The 13,692-nt window shown below is 44.2% G+C and overlaps 1 protein-coding gene across 10 annotated transcripts in view; it reads left to right on the top strand.

The window, feature by feature from the left end:
* TAOK3 (TAO kinase 3) overlaps nt 1–13,692 on the top strand; it is a 66,423-nt gene that overhangs the window by 26,320 nt on the left and 26,411 nt on the right. For 7 of the 10 annotated variants that reach the window (XM_065738868.1, XM_065738859.1, XM_065738865.1 and 4 more), the window contains exons 3-10: nt 164–431; nt 5,493–5,564; nt 6,317–6,418; nt 6,887–6,932; nt 7,812–7,908; nt 10,067–10,180; nt 11,232–11,323; nt 13,249–13,342. In XM_065738868.1, the coding sequence (XP_065594940.1) occupies nt 312–431; nt 5,493–5,564; nt 6,317–6,418; nt 6,887–6,932; nt 7,812–7,908; nt 10,067–10,180; nt 11,232–11,323; nt 13,249–13,342 (737 nt within the window). In that variant the 5' untranslated portion in view covers nt 164–311. Of the gene's footprint in view, nt 1–163; nt 432–5,492; nt 5,565–6,316; nt 6,419–6,886; nt 6,933–7,811; nt 7,909–10,066; nt 10,181–11,231; nt 11,324–13,214; nt 13,343–13,692 lie in introns of those variants that run through there. The other 3 variants (XM_065738860.1, XM_065738867.1, XM_065738869.1) reach the window with 2 other exon arrangements.

Here is a 13,692-nt window from a genome sequence, read left to right as displayed (position 1 = left end):
GACTTCAGTGTAGCTGTAGCACTTGCTTCCTGCACGACATAGAGCTGTTGTACTCTGAATGCCTCTATCTGAACTGGGCTAATAATTAAAAAGAATTTGCTGAAGGAAGTGATGGTGAAGTCTGCTGCTCCTGAAAGCGCTTCCTCTTGTTTTGCTGTCGTAGGAGCGAGGACAGAAACGCGTGTAAAGGAAAGAGACTGAAGAGGAACTTTTTCACCAGGTGCTGAATGCTGTCTACAAACTGCTTTGTCGATGAAGGAAGGCGCTGATCGGGGACTGAAGGCGCCAGTTAGTTGGTAATCCTGTTCAACATGCGCAAAGGGGTGCCAAAGGACCCAGAAATAGCTGACCTGTTCCACAAGGATGATCCCGAGGAAATATTTGTGGGTTTGCATGAAATTGGACATGGAAGCTTTGGAGCAGTTTACTTTGTGAGTATGATTCTTTACTCCTTTTTTGGAAGATGGAGAGGTGCTGAGGTGAAGGGGAGCGTCCGTTCAGCTCTTAGTGCTTTGTGTGCATGAGCTTCATCATTACACCTCTTAAAAATAAACGTCTCCAGTGTGCTCCCGAGCTCTTCACTTTTGCAGCTGTATTTATAGTAGCAGCTCAGTACAGACAGAGCACATCCAACCATACAGGCTGAGTGTATCTGGTGCTGTCAGATGCTGCAGGTTGAATCAAGGCAGTTGGAAATAAATTGGTCGAACTGGAATTTCAAGACACACTACTTGGTGCTCGTCTGCTTGTAAATCACTGCAAATAAATACATCAGGCGAATTAATGATATTCTGAATGCTTTTGGAGTTAAAAGCTACTTCTGTTAATGAATTGGTTTGGTTGCTGTTTGTGTAAGGATTCTGTGGAAATAGCATCACGTTATTTTTCAGGCTTCTTGAGTGATTTCTCTGCTGTTCTGATAATTTAGGAGTTAGAGATGCTTTGAAATACCATCTTGCTTTGTTGTCCTCTTTTTCCTTCTGTTTATTGGGTACCATGGTATCCTCCAGTGCTTTCAGTGGCAAAAGCAAAGGGAAAATCTTATGAGAAGTGGGAATTCAAGAGGGAAGCAGGTACTGTTTTGATTGATAGTCAAAAAAGAATTTGGAAGGTGAGAAGAATAGTGCTTTTACAATCAGAATTAAAGAAAACCAAACCCAAAATACTGGGCTTGGAAATAATTACAATTCAGCCCTTATCAGTGCAAATGAAATAGAATTCAGTATCAAAAAAATAGGTCAGAGACAAATTACAGTTGCTGAGTAGCATGTCCTGCCACTCCAGAAGATCAAGTGCACCACAACTGAGACTTCTGAATATCAGACAGTAATGTATTTAGATAAGTGCCTGCAAGGCTGGACGCTGTCACGCCGTGCACTGGTGGCAGGTTTGTACAGAGTGGAGGTGTTGGTGGAAGCAAAGGGGTTTTCTGCTATGGGGATCATGGGTGGTGGGACAGATGCCTGTAGTTGTTGAGCGAAGTGGTGGGTAGGTGGATGTGTGCACTGCATGGATAAGAGGTTGTAAAATGTACACGGCGTGTCAGTCCACTCTGTAAGAGGAGGAAGTGCTTTTCAGATGGGAGCAGGGAGATGTTACTGTATTCCACACATGAGGAGCAGGATGCACAGTGTGCTTTGTGGCAGTGGTGAAGTAGTGAAGCTGCCTTCTTTGTCATTCAGCTCCTCGTGCTTCCAGGCAAAGAGAGTGAGGTCTAGCAGGGATCTGAGCTAAGCTGATTCACAAGAGAAATCTCGCTATGGTTGGGTAGAGGACTTCTGTGGTTCCACAGAACTTCTCTTCCTCCACCTCCTCTATACTTTACCAGCTCTGTGTTCAGAGAGTTTAGCTCAGCTGCAGCTTCTCACAGTCACCCAGTAACAGCTGTGTCCTCCAAGCCTGATGTGTTGGAAGGTATGAAGCAATATTACTGAAGTATCAGAGTGAACAGAAGCAGGCACATCACCACTTTCCCGTGACACTTCTGCATTTCTTGGACTGTGGTTGAAATTCAGGCTGTCATTGCTGTTGCATGAAGCACTGAGTGGACAGTAAGTAATTCTTGGGAGTCTTTTCCTCATCCAAGTGTTGGCAGCTCCCAGGCAGACATCCCTCAGCTTGCCCAGGGAGGCCCTCTGCTTCATCCTCGAGCTTCCCCCTACCATGCAGGGACTGCTGTGCAGCTTCTTAGTTTTTTCCTTCCTGAAAACTTCATGTTAGCCTTGTAATGAAGCTGTGGCTGGGAATAAGATCTTGTGTCAGCATGGCAAGATTTCCATGTGTGCTTGGGATCAGAAAAGGAGAATAGGTTGAAAACCCTTTGAAGGAAAAAGACCACCAAAATCATCTAAAAGAATGGGGAAAAGCCTTTAAAATACACAAAAAATGTTAGGTTCCTCCCTGGTTGATCATCATGTTTCTGAAGGTTGTGGGGTGTTCATGCAGTTCAGTGCTGCTTCTCTGACAGAACTAAATATCATGGACCTGTTGGGTTAGGAAGAATTTGGCACAGACTTTTCAAGCCTGCTTGAGTTTCTTGAAAAAGCTGATAAGGTGCATTTTTCCTTCTAAAAAAAATGGGGCAAGAGGAATATTCCTGTCAGGCCTAATAAAAAAAAAAAGGAAGAAAGGAGTGGTGCTCGAATGTGTTGTGTCTCAGGCTCACATTTTGCCATTCAGAAAGAGGCAAATAGTCAAATAAAGCTAATGAAGGACTTGGGGGTTGTAACTCTGGTGGCAAGTAAGTGATTTTGATTGTCCAGTGTGTTACTGCCAAGGAGTGGTGAGTTAACTTGACGTTGCTTTTGTTGCTAGAAAGAAATGCTCTTTATAGCACCAGCTCCATCCACAACTGAGAGAACGTGGCTGCAGCTTGACGGGGCTGCTATACCCTTCAGATTGTGGCTGACATGAGAGAGTGTACGCTCACCTGGAGAGATCTGGAGTTGGTGGCAGACAGGAACATTTGGGAGTTTGCTTAGGACATCAGTGTGAGCTCATCTGTTGGAGTGGAAGGCTCTTGAGATCCTTTGTGTGCTGAATCAGGGCAGTGAGTGGTTCTTGAACTTCTTAGCCAGAAGTTAGTTGCTTCCAGCTTTCTCTGGCTCGTTTGATGAGGAGCGTGTGCTGGAGCAGAGCCATGTAAGTGTGGCAGCTCCCTTTAGTTATTGCTGGGATTTCACTAATTCTTTTAAGGCTGAAAATGTTTGGTCCTTAACACACAGAAATGAAGGCAGTGCCATGTCAGGCAAGCAGAGCTCCTTCTAAAACTGAGTTCTCAGCCTCTGGTCAGCGTGCCTGTGTCATACAGCTACAGACAAGTGTGAATTTTCTGCCTGAGTGATATTTATTGTACAACTGGTGGCTGTGCTATTAAAATACTAAACATTTAGCTAATCTGTAACACGAATCTATCAGTGTCTCATATCTTCCTCTGACGTTTTTTCCTTCAAGTTAAAACAATCAGATGCCAGGTTTCAGTCAGATTCCATTCAATCAGACTCCAACTCCAATTCCAGTGAGCGTTTCCCTGAGCTTTCCCAGTGCTGCCCTGATAAGAGATGGCAGTGACGAAGATGACCCGCAGTTCAGGGACACTTCTTGTAACTGCTGCCCCTCATCTACTGCCTGACTTAACTGCTGGCAAGGTTTAGCTTAGCTTTGAGGTGAAAGTTACCCACTGAAGATGGAAGGAGGAATTGGAGTCTTGCTGGGTCTGTGAAGACTTGTATGAGATGTCACTGCAATTGGGATCGTTTGCCCTGGAGGAAAGCTTGGAATAGCAGTGCTTTCCATTCAGGAATCAAATGAGCACGCTGCTGGCATAGACAGCAGCTTTGGTTTTTTTCTTGTTTGCTTTAGGCTGACAGCAAATCCTTCTGCCTGTTTGAGTGCTGAGTTGCGTTATCAGCTCTCTGACACACTTGTTTGAAGATTTGTGTTTTTGTTTTAAAACCCATGATGTTTGGGTCTGGCAGTTTTTGTTGGAAATATAAATGTCCTGAGTTTTTTCTGTCTAAATTGGTTCCACGATGGCTGTTTGGATGAGGTTTGTATTGCTATCCAGGATTTGACATCTGCTCAACCACCAACTGCAAAGGGCACAACTGTGCAGATTGCCTGTGTTAGGTGATGCAGTTTCATAAGTGATGTGAATGATGCATTCCTTTAGTTGCTATAAAGCCATTGCTGAGAACTTTATCTTGTGGCAACAGCCCAAGAACACCAGAATAATTGGCTTTATAACAACCATGGCAGTAATATCTGCGAGGAGGACTGCTCTCCAACACAGGTTTTCTTCAGCTGCTGGAATATCCCCAAAGCCAGCTTGCTGTAATGGTGTAGAAGTACATAAATAGATTGTTTGAAGAACAGAGGTTTGGAAAAAGCCAAATATTGGAGGAAACTGAACAAAAGTGACCTTAGACTCAGTGATCTTTTCTGTCTGATTTTTGGAACCAAAACTAGATGGTCTTTTTTTTTTTTTTTCCCCTAGAATCATGTACACTTTGTCCAAAGATAATACAGTTAAAACTGTGATACAGACTTTACCGTAACACTTTAAATAATTAGACCAAGAGGAGTGAACTGGTGGAGCTGCTAAGTAGAGGAGCAAACCAAGTAATGCTCAGGAGTTCTGCTTTTGCTTTTTTGGCAGCGAGTTTGGGGGGAAAGGAGGAGTGCTCAGTGGGGCAGAGATCCACCATTCTGCAGCCCTTACACGTATGGGTGGTTAGCTACTGCTTTTAAGTACCTGAGGGCATAACCCTCCTGTAGTGCTTTGAAAGATTAGATTTCTAGTATTACAGGTGTGATGAAACGTCCCAAGTAATGGACTGAGGTGAGGACTTAATTCAGCTTTTCCTGCCTCGGAGATGTTGCCCAAATGACATGGTAGTTTTGTTTTTTTTCCCAGCAGTTGTTGGGTTTTTTTCCCACTTTAACCTTCACACCAAATCCAGAAAAGTGGAAACAATTTGCAGTGAAAGGAAGATTGTTTTTTTTTTTTTTTTAATTAAGTATCAGGATGAAGCAGCTTGAAACTGAAAGCTGTAATACCTGTTTGACAGTGTCACTGTTTGCTCGGTTGGCTTTGGGTGAAGTTTTTTTCTATCTTTTCAATTGTTTCTTTAGGAAATCTGGTTTTCCACAGCTTTACCTTTTGCAGCAGCTCCAGTCAGACTGTGTTTTGCACGCTTGCAGTATGTGTGATACTGAACCTTGGTCTGCGTATCACTGGAGAGGTAGCAAGTGTTGTGAGGGCTGAGGGAGGGACAGTGATTACAGAGAGATTAAAAAGTGCCAGAAAAGAGTAATAAAACAGTTGTCTCATAAATCTTATCATGACACAGGTGTCTCTGAAGTGCAGGAGCATGCCAGGGTGCGATACAGGGGAAGAAGGTCTCTGTTTGCTGAAGGTGCAGCTCTCTCTGTACGAGGAGGGGAAAAAATGTTGGGTTTTTTTTCCACTTAATTTCTTTTTCCTCCCACAGGCTACAAATTCCCACACTAATGAGGTGGTGGCAGTCAAGAAGATGTCTTACAGCGGGAAGCAAACGAACGAGGTGAGGTGGTGAAGCCCGTTCTGATACAGCTGCACTGCAAAGCTGGTCAGTGGAATTAGCAGAGCAGCCTTCCAGTGCTGCAGCTGTTGCTCACTTCTGTAGGAAGCATGGAGATTTGGAGAGGGAAAATGAATTTATGCAAATCTTGACAAATAGCTCAGTTTCAGAAAGCAAACAGAATGCTTGTAGGGTGGTTATTTCTGTAATAAGCACATTAATAACAGCTGGGCTGCAGGAGCCACAACCACAACTCACCGAGGCGTCAGGTGAAATGCAGAGCTGACCTGAAACACTGCTCTGGATTTATAATGTAAAATTGCCTAGACATAGCTTTTGGAGTATCAGCCTTGCTTCAGTTATTGCTTGTTAGTTGCTCCTCTTATTTGCTGGTGTTAGCTAGCAGCCAGCTGCTCCTGCCTGCAGCATGTGCTGGGGCTGCTGTTTGCTTTGGGGCATCTGAGCACTTCGTGGTGCTTAGTAGTTGCAGTGCTTTGAATAAAACGTTCTGCAAATGAATGAGGGGAAAAATATCTTTTTTATTGTTCTCCAGCTCCTAGGGCAGTCGTAGTGCAACAGGGATGCAAACAGCTTCAGTACAGTTGTGCTTCTGCAACTACAACTCCTGCCATTTTTGCATCATAAAACTACCTTGTAGTTGCTTTTCAGCCTGTTCTGCCATGCATAGCACATGAGAGCACATAGGGGATGAAGTGGGGAAATGTACCCATATCTCTCTGTTTTGTTTTCATTAGAAATGGCAGGATATCATCAAAGAAGTCAAGTTTCTACAACAGCTGAAGCACCCAAACACCATAGAATATAAGGGCTGTTACCTGAAGGAGCATACAGCATGGGTGAGTGGGGTGGCATCTGGGGGCTCGGTGTGCAGACAACTTAGGGCATGGCAACCAGGCACGTGGTGCACGCAGTGTCTGCATGCAGCACTTCATCCTCTGCTGCCTGTTATGTCCTTCATCTAAAGAAGCTTCTAGGAAATTTAAAAGTAATGGATATTTAGGATACTAGAAGAGATCCTTGTTTCTCTGTAGCAGGTCTCTGTATTCGAGGTAAGAAAACTAGTATGGAACATCTACAGTGTCTGCTCGTGAACTTCCCAATGCCCAAACCCTCTTTGCAGCAATGTAGGATGTCTGTCATTGCTGGATTTTGCTTGGAGCATTTTATTTTGTTCACTGCTCACTGCAGTATCCTAAAACTTCACTTTTTACTTGCTTCTGCAATTCCTCAGCCATGCAAATAGCAGCAGCTTGTGAAGGAGCGTTCATCCTGTTACTTAAATGCATGCCTTTTTTTCCTTGCAGTTGGTTATGGAGTACTGTTTAGGATCAGCTTCTGATTTGCTAGAAGGTAAGTTGTATCAAGTCTTTAGTTTTCTTTCTTCTAGTGCCCCCTCACACCATGAAGTGGTGTTTTACAGATGGTGGAGGCAGTCTGTACTACAGAGTTCTGTAATCAGAATGCCTGTAATCAGAATTACTGTTTGCAGTACTGTGGGTGAGCTGAGATTTCTCCCAGAAGGCCAATGCTGCGTATAGTTGGCATGCACGTTCACAAGTTGTAAAATGGAGATATGAGAGTTTATCGCTGGGTTGCTGTAATTTGCACCTTCTCGGTGACTGATGCAGACTGCCTGTTACCTGAATGTCCATAATAAAAGCTCCACCTTTCAGTTTGTAGGAACAACTACAGGTGACTGTAAATCAGAAGATGGGTATGACCTCAGAGCTAAGACCACAGCACATGCAGAGGAACAGCTGTCTGAGCTGTAGCTTGTTAAAACCCTTTGTGAGCCTTCTGTTTTGTGTCTAAGATGCAGTCAGTCAAAGGCACGTGCTGGTCAGGTTTAGGGATCTATGGGAGATGCTTTTGGGCATCTCTGTAGTCAATATTTCTCAGTTTTGTGTGTTTTTGCTAAGGAGTTGGAAAGGGAAGTTTTCTTTTTAAGGACTGAAGTTGTATTTCAAATACATTTGACAAGCTGTGGTCAGACACATCACCTGGTGCTAGCAGTAACTGTTCCCCCTTGAAGAACAAGTGAAGTGTGGTTTCACATGTGAAATACACACAAATGCTGTGTGCAGGCTCGAGGCTGCTGCAGGAGATAAGTGTGATGAAGGTGGTGCCCACCTCACAGCTTGCAAAATGGGAGGAGTTCCTCTTTAGAAGCGTTCCCAGGAAAGGATCACACTGCACATTCTTACATTTTCTCTTGAATTTTTTCCTTAGTTCATAAGAAACCACTTCAGGAAGTGGAGATTGCTGCCATCACCCATGGTGCCTTGCAGGGGCTGGCCTACCTGCACTCTCATTGTAAGATACACAGGTAAGGCTGCTGCTGGATGTCCTTCCTTACTCTACCCGAATCTGAAAATCATTTTGCTCTGTCTGAGCAACTTAAGTAAAGGTTCCCCTGCCAGAATTTCCTCCAGTGGGCCTTCCAGTACACCCAGTGCCAGGGTAGATTCATAAATAAAAGCTGTTGGATGGTAAGGAATACATTCCTTCTTAAGTAATTCCATGTGGTTGTAGTCCAGTGCTAATTCTCTTCTGTGTCAGCAGTTTTCTCAGCAGACCTTGATAACAAAGGGTTGACCTCAGTGCTGGCAGTGAGCATGGACAGGAAAATACACACTGTAAATCCACCAACTAAAGTAGCATGGTAGAACTAGGCTACTTCTAAGGCTAGACATTTTATTAATTTTTTACATATGAGTAGGTAAAACTTCATGCTTCCAGAAATCAGCTGATGAAAGCTAAAACTGCCTTAGGAGAAATAAAAGCATGCACAGGAGGATTCATCACTGGTCGTTGATGCCAGCTCCCAGATCTATCTTGTATAATTTTCCAGGAGTTTTCAGTTTTCTACGCCCATCTGTCAAACACTGTTGCATGATCTCATACAGTGTTTTTGTCCTCACTGTGAGTACTGCTGCTATTTTGTTATCGGGGAATTGCTGTGGAAGGGATGAGAACTGCATTAGTGAGCGAAGAGTCAGCAGGATGAAGCAGCTCAAGACCATTTTATGGGGTTAAAAGCCTCTCTGTAGTCTGCTGGCAAGCTTTAGGCAGAACATTTACATATTTGAGGCTGAGGCAATGAGAAATTTAGAATAATTATTTGTCATGTACATGAGGTTATTAAATCAGGCTTAGGGAAAATGTTAAGCGAGATGTGAATGCTGGTTCGTGAAATTAAATTAAGACAATTCCTGATTAACCCTGTGTATATATGCACTTCCTTGTGCATAAGAATACCCGTTCTGAAAGCCTTTACATGTGCTCAAAATGTATTAAGTTCTTCTTTGTAGTAAATGACAGCCTGCATGGGCACTCTGATAATTATTTCTTCGTGGTAGTCATTAGGACTTCTTAAGATGGCATAACGAGTGTGCTGTAAAGTCAGCAGAGAGCAAAGAGAGCAGGTGATGGGTGAGCTGGGACCAACCCTGGCAGTTGGTGCCTCTCTTTCCCTGCCCCGCAGCCAGCAATGCAAAACCTGACCTGGTCTGGAGGGACACCTGGTGGAGATGCAGGAAAAGACAAGTCCCTGTCCTGCTTCCTGAGTACTTCTTAGGTCTGTTCTTGCAAATACAAGATGCTTTTTCATACTTGTGCTGCAGAAGTGATGGATGCATAGGCCCAAAACGTGAAGATGTGTCAGGACTTGTCTGTGTAGCCTGCATGGTCCCCCAGCATTGCTGTCCTGCGTGTTGCTGAGGGACACTCAGTTTGTGTTTGATGCACAGGTTGCTGTGCTTCAGCTGTTGCAGAATAATTCAGCGTACACTCCTGCTCTGCAGCAAATGCAAGGTAGCTGTGCTGCCCCTCCTGTTTGCCTAAGCAGTTTGCTAGGACAGCCAGACTGGTACGTGCTGCCTGGCTGAGGAGCCCTTGCATTGTGCCATTTACATTGAGGGTCTGTTTTTGCTCTGAGGTGTGCTGCTGTGGGAAGGCTGCTGTGGTATAGCTAGTGTACAGCTTCCTCATTGAAATCCTGTACCAGGCTCTGAATGACTTCTGTATGCTGATTGTTCTTTTTTAATAGCTCATGGGTGCAAGAATAAGTATTTCAGGTACAACAGGCCAGAAATCCCAGGGATTATGAATAAATGGTACTTAAGGGACCTGAGGTCATTTAAACAGTGAAAACAGCACACCTTGTATCTGTCACATCTGTGTTCTAGGGTGAGTCTCTTTGGTCTCTGATTCAAACCTCAACTTTGCAACCGTGGACCACCTCTTCATCGTTCATCCCGTCCCATATCACACTTCTTGGGTGCAGTCAGGTTTCTGTGCCAAGTAAAGTCAGCTATGTGATCTCTCTAGCTTTCTGTAAGACCAGACTTGTAGATATTTTCAGGGATTTTTGTTGATGATTGTTTAATTGAGGTCAGGTTAGCAGCCTGCTGTGTTTGTGAGTGTTGGAAGTCGTTCTGCTGTAACCAGGGGTGTACTTCTTGTTTCTTTTTACTTTCTTTAAGGGACATTAAAGCTGGAAATATTCTTCTAACAGAACCAGGTCAAGTAAAGCTAGCTGATTTTGGGTCTGCATCTATAGTCTCCCCTGCCAACTCCTTCGTAGGAACACCTTACTGGTGAGTAAAGCATGGGGTACTTCACTCTTATATGTCTGTTCTCTTATGTTTCCAGCACTTCACAATCTCTAAGTACTATTTGGCACAAAATCTTATTAATCAAATAGTGTTTTCTGTTTACAGTTCCCACATCCAGGAAATGGGTTTTTTCTCAGTACTCATGAGTACAGACTGCAGCACTTTGAAATGGCACCAGTTTGTGTTCTGACCATTGTAATACCTTTGGCTTAATAGCAGTTAACGTTTGCCATAGGTGGTGGAACAAGGGAAGCCACACAGAGTAAAAGGGAGTTCTGTTAATCCACGTGTGCAGACTGGAAGTCACACAGCTGCATGGATGCTGTGTTTGCTTAAGGATCTTGCTTAAGGGTCTGTGTCTTTCTTAAGGGTCACCTGAGCTGCTTTGCATTCTTAACTTACATAGGGAACCAGCATAGCTTTACACTGTGCTTATTTTGTGGAGGACCCCAGGCCTTGATGGGAAGTTGTGTATCACTCAACCTCTGAGCAAGTCTGTTTGGCAAGAAGGCTGCTTCATCTTTGAAGAACAAAACCTACAGGGCTGAATTCCTTCAGGCTGTGCCTGCTGCTTCTTTCCCCTATATTCACCTCTATCCTGGACATCTGGATTTCCCTGTTCCTTCCATAGCTACACTCACAGGCTGCATCAGCCTGCTGGAAAATTCTCCTCGTGTGCCAAGGAAGACCTGCCATCTCTGGTATGGTTACAAGTGATGGCTTTAGGACTCTCTGAGCCCCTGCAGGTACAAGGCCTTTGGAGTTGGTTCCCTATGAGCCAGAATGTTGTGCTGGTAGTGAGATGGTCAGCTTGTCCTCCCATTTATTTTCTTTTCTAAAACTGTCCCTTGGATGAGTTGCTCATGCAGGCAAGCACTGGTTTGTTTCAGCATGGTTTAACTCAGCTCCCTGCTGACTCTTCAAGTTCCAGTTTGCTGTGCTGCTGAAGGTGATGAAGCCATCTCATTTTCAAGCTGTGTGCTGGGAGTCACTGTCAACTTCTGACCTGTGTGTTCTGCACTGTGCTTGGCAGGATGGCACCAGAGGTGATCCTTGCTATGGACGAAGGGCAGTATGATGGCAAGGTGGATGTCTGGTCTCTTGGGATCACGTGTATTGAGTTAGGTGAGTAAAAGCTTTGCAACTTAAATGAATAATCACCACAACCATTACAGCTGTAGTCTTGTATTTTGCTTTAGATAACATTTTGTTCTAGGCAGTGCATTGTTGACTTGTAGAACATCATGCACAAAAGTTAGCAGATAATGCATTTTGATTTGTTTGGATAAGAAATTCAAGGGAGATGGAGACAACATTTTACTGGGCTGTTTTGTGAGTATCCCAGGCTCTGTTCAACTATCTTTCTGTTTCCAAACCAATGCTCATTGTAAGGGTACTTATGCCAGGCTTCATTCAGTGACAACCAGGATTTTTGTGCTCATGGAGACTGGGCTCCATATGTGACAAATATTTTCTTCCATGGAGACTCTGTAGAACTGAACTCTTCCTGTGCCCATGTAAGTGCTCAGGTTGATGCTTGAATCTGGCACAGGTATGTCCTGAGAGTTTCCTCAAAGAAGAGCTGGTCTTAGGGACTGTGGGTGTTTGCCAAGCACACTCCACAGCTCATTTCCCTGTGCTCATGCTGTGTATTAGGAAAAGCTTCAAGCTGAAAATAGCAACTGTGTTCATGAGTAATACCATACTCGTGAACTCAAGGCATCGCTAAGAGCAGTGGGAGCAGTGTTCTGTGTTCAAATTGCTGCATCTTAAGACAGTTTATAGACAGGAGTTCTAAATGCTTAGATTTATAGACTGATTAAGTGCTGATGTGGGAAGATATGTAGTGGCCTAGTGGCCACAATCCACAGAGACTGTACAGGCACTGCAAAAGATGCTCACGGGTACTGCTTGAAGGAGAGATAGATGGGGTAGCAAATGTATAGAGCAGATCCATGCACTTAAGTTTGAACGTTGACATTGCATGTGCTGAGTAGATTGTATTGGAAGGTAGCCTTCGTATGGCTTGTACTTGCTTTAACATTATCCCATCAGTCACGTACTGTGTGAGCACTTCAATGGAAATGTCATCTATAGCTGTTTTGTGGCTGAGGTATAGGTGGGATAGCAAAGAAGGGCCGTGCAGAGTGGGAAGAAATGTTGACACCAGTGTGGAGGCAGTTATGATTTGGGTGGCTTGTCAGCTCCAGCATGGTATCTCCTGTGCCTGATGCCTTGCTGACACAGTCTGTGTTTTGGTACAAAGAAGTTACAGAAGAGCTGTGTGCCCACTGCTAATTTTGAGAAGAATTTAAGCAAGCAGTGGCCTCTGAAGGAGGAGATCTCAGATACCGTGCTCCGTGTGCAGGCATTCAGACTTCGTAATGGAATTTGTGTGCAACTTTTCAGTCAGAGTTATTAAACTGAGAGCTTTGCAGGATTGCATGTGTGAGCATGGGGTCGGTCTGAAGGGGCAGAGGTCTCTTGATGAGCACCACTTGGTTTTCTGTGAGTGCTGATGTCTTCATTTCTTGCATAGCTAAAAGTAGTGCTTAAAGACAAGAAAATGCAGTGGTTCGCATGCTTGCTGCATGCCAGGGACAAGCAACTGCTCCCATCTGACCTGAGATGAGCTTTAAAAATCCTGGTGTTGCTGGGTGACTGGCACAACTCACACAGCAGGGCACACTCTTCCCAGTTTCGGGCTGAAATCTGCTGTGCTGTTAGGGAGCTGTTGGGCTGGGGCAGCTCCTGCTCATCTTACCATAGCAGTTCAGGTGTGGAGTGTTGCAGTTAATGTAAAATGTACTGGAAACTTCCACTTGCTGTTTTATATCCCTTCTTTTGATTTCATTATCCCATCTACAAGTGAACAACAGTTTTCCTCGAGTGGTTGTCCTGGGCTAACCTAGAAGATGAAAATAATTGGCCTAGATGTGATGACAGCAATAATGAGCTATTGATTTAGCAGTAACACTCTGCTCATACTTCCATATCTTTCTCCTTTTCTTTCCAGACTGCCTTATCACACCTTTCTCTTCTCTTTCTAGCTGAAAGGAAGCCTCCACTTTTCAACATGAATGCAATGAGTGCCTTATATCACATAGCCCAGAACGATTCCCCTACGTTACAGTCAAATGAATGGTAAGAGAGCAATTGCCAGGTGTGGATGGGTTTTTTTTTGCTTTGTTTCCCTGAAAATGCTCTGTGACACTCTGTGTGTGGCTGAAGTCTGACAAGAAAAGCGTTTGTTGCAGCGGAGTGCTTTGTGTTCCTGAGCAGTGCTCCTGTGTAGGCAGGCTCAGTTTTGACCTTCTGTCACTTTGGCTGTGCTACAATCTAAACGTGTGGAGGTGATAATTATGGGGCTGTAGATGCTGCAGGAATTAAAATATTCTTGGATGCATTAAGCCAGCCTTAGCTCAGCATTAGCAGCGTTTCCAGCTGCAAAAGAGCTCTGACAGAAGAATTGTTAGCATTATGGTGCAGCAGAA

The sequence above is a fragment of the Cyrtonyx montezumae genome, unplaced genomic scaffold (assembly GCF_038088225.1).
Source record: "Cyrtonyx montezumae isolate F1298 unplaced genomic scaffold, pur_monq_1.0 scaffold_23, whole genome shotgun sequence".
Taxonomy (NCBI): domain Eukaryota; kingdom Metazoa; phylum Chordata; class Aves; order Galliformes; family Odontophoridae; genus Cyrtonyx; species Cyrtonyx montezumae.
This window is presented reverse-complemented; position numbering and strand designations above follow the sequence as displayed.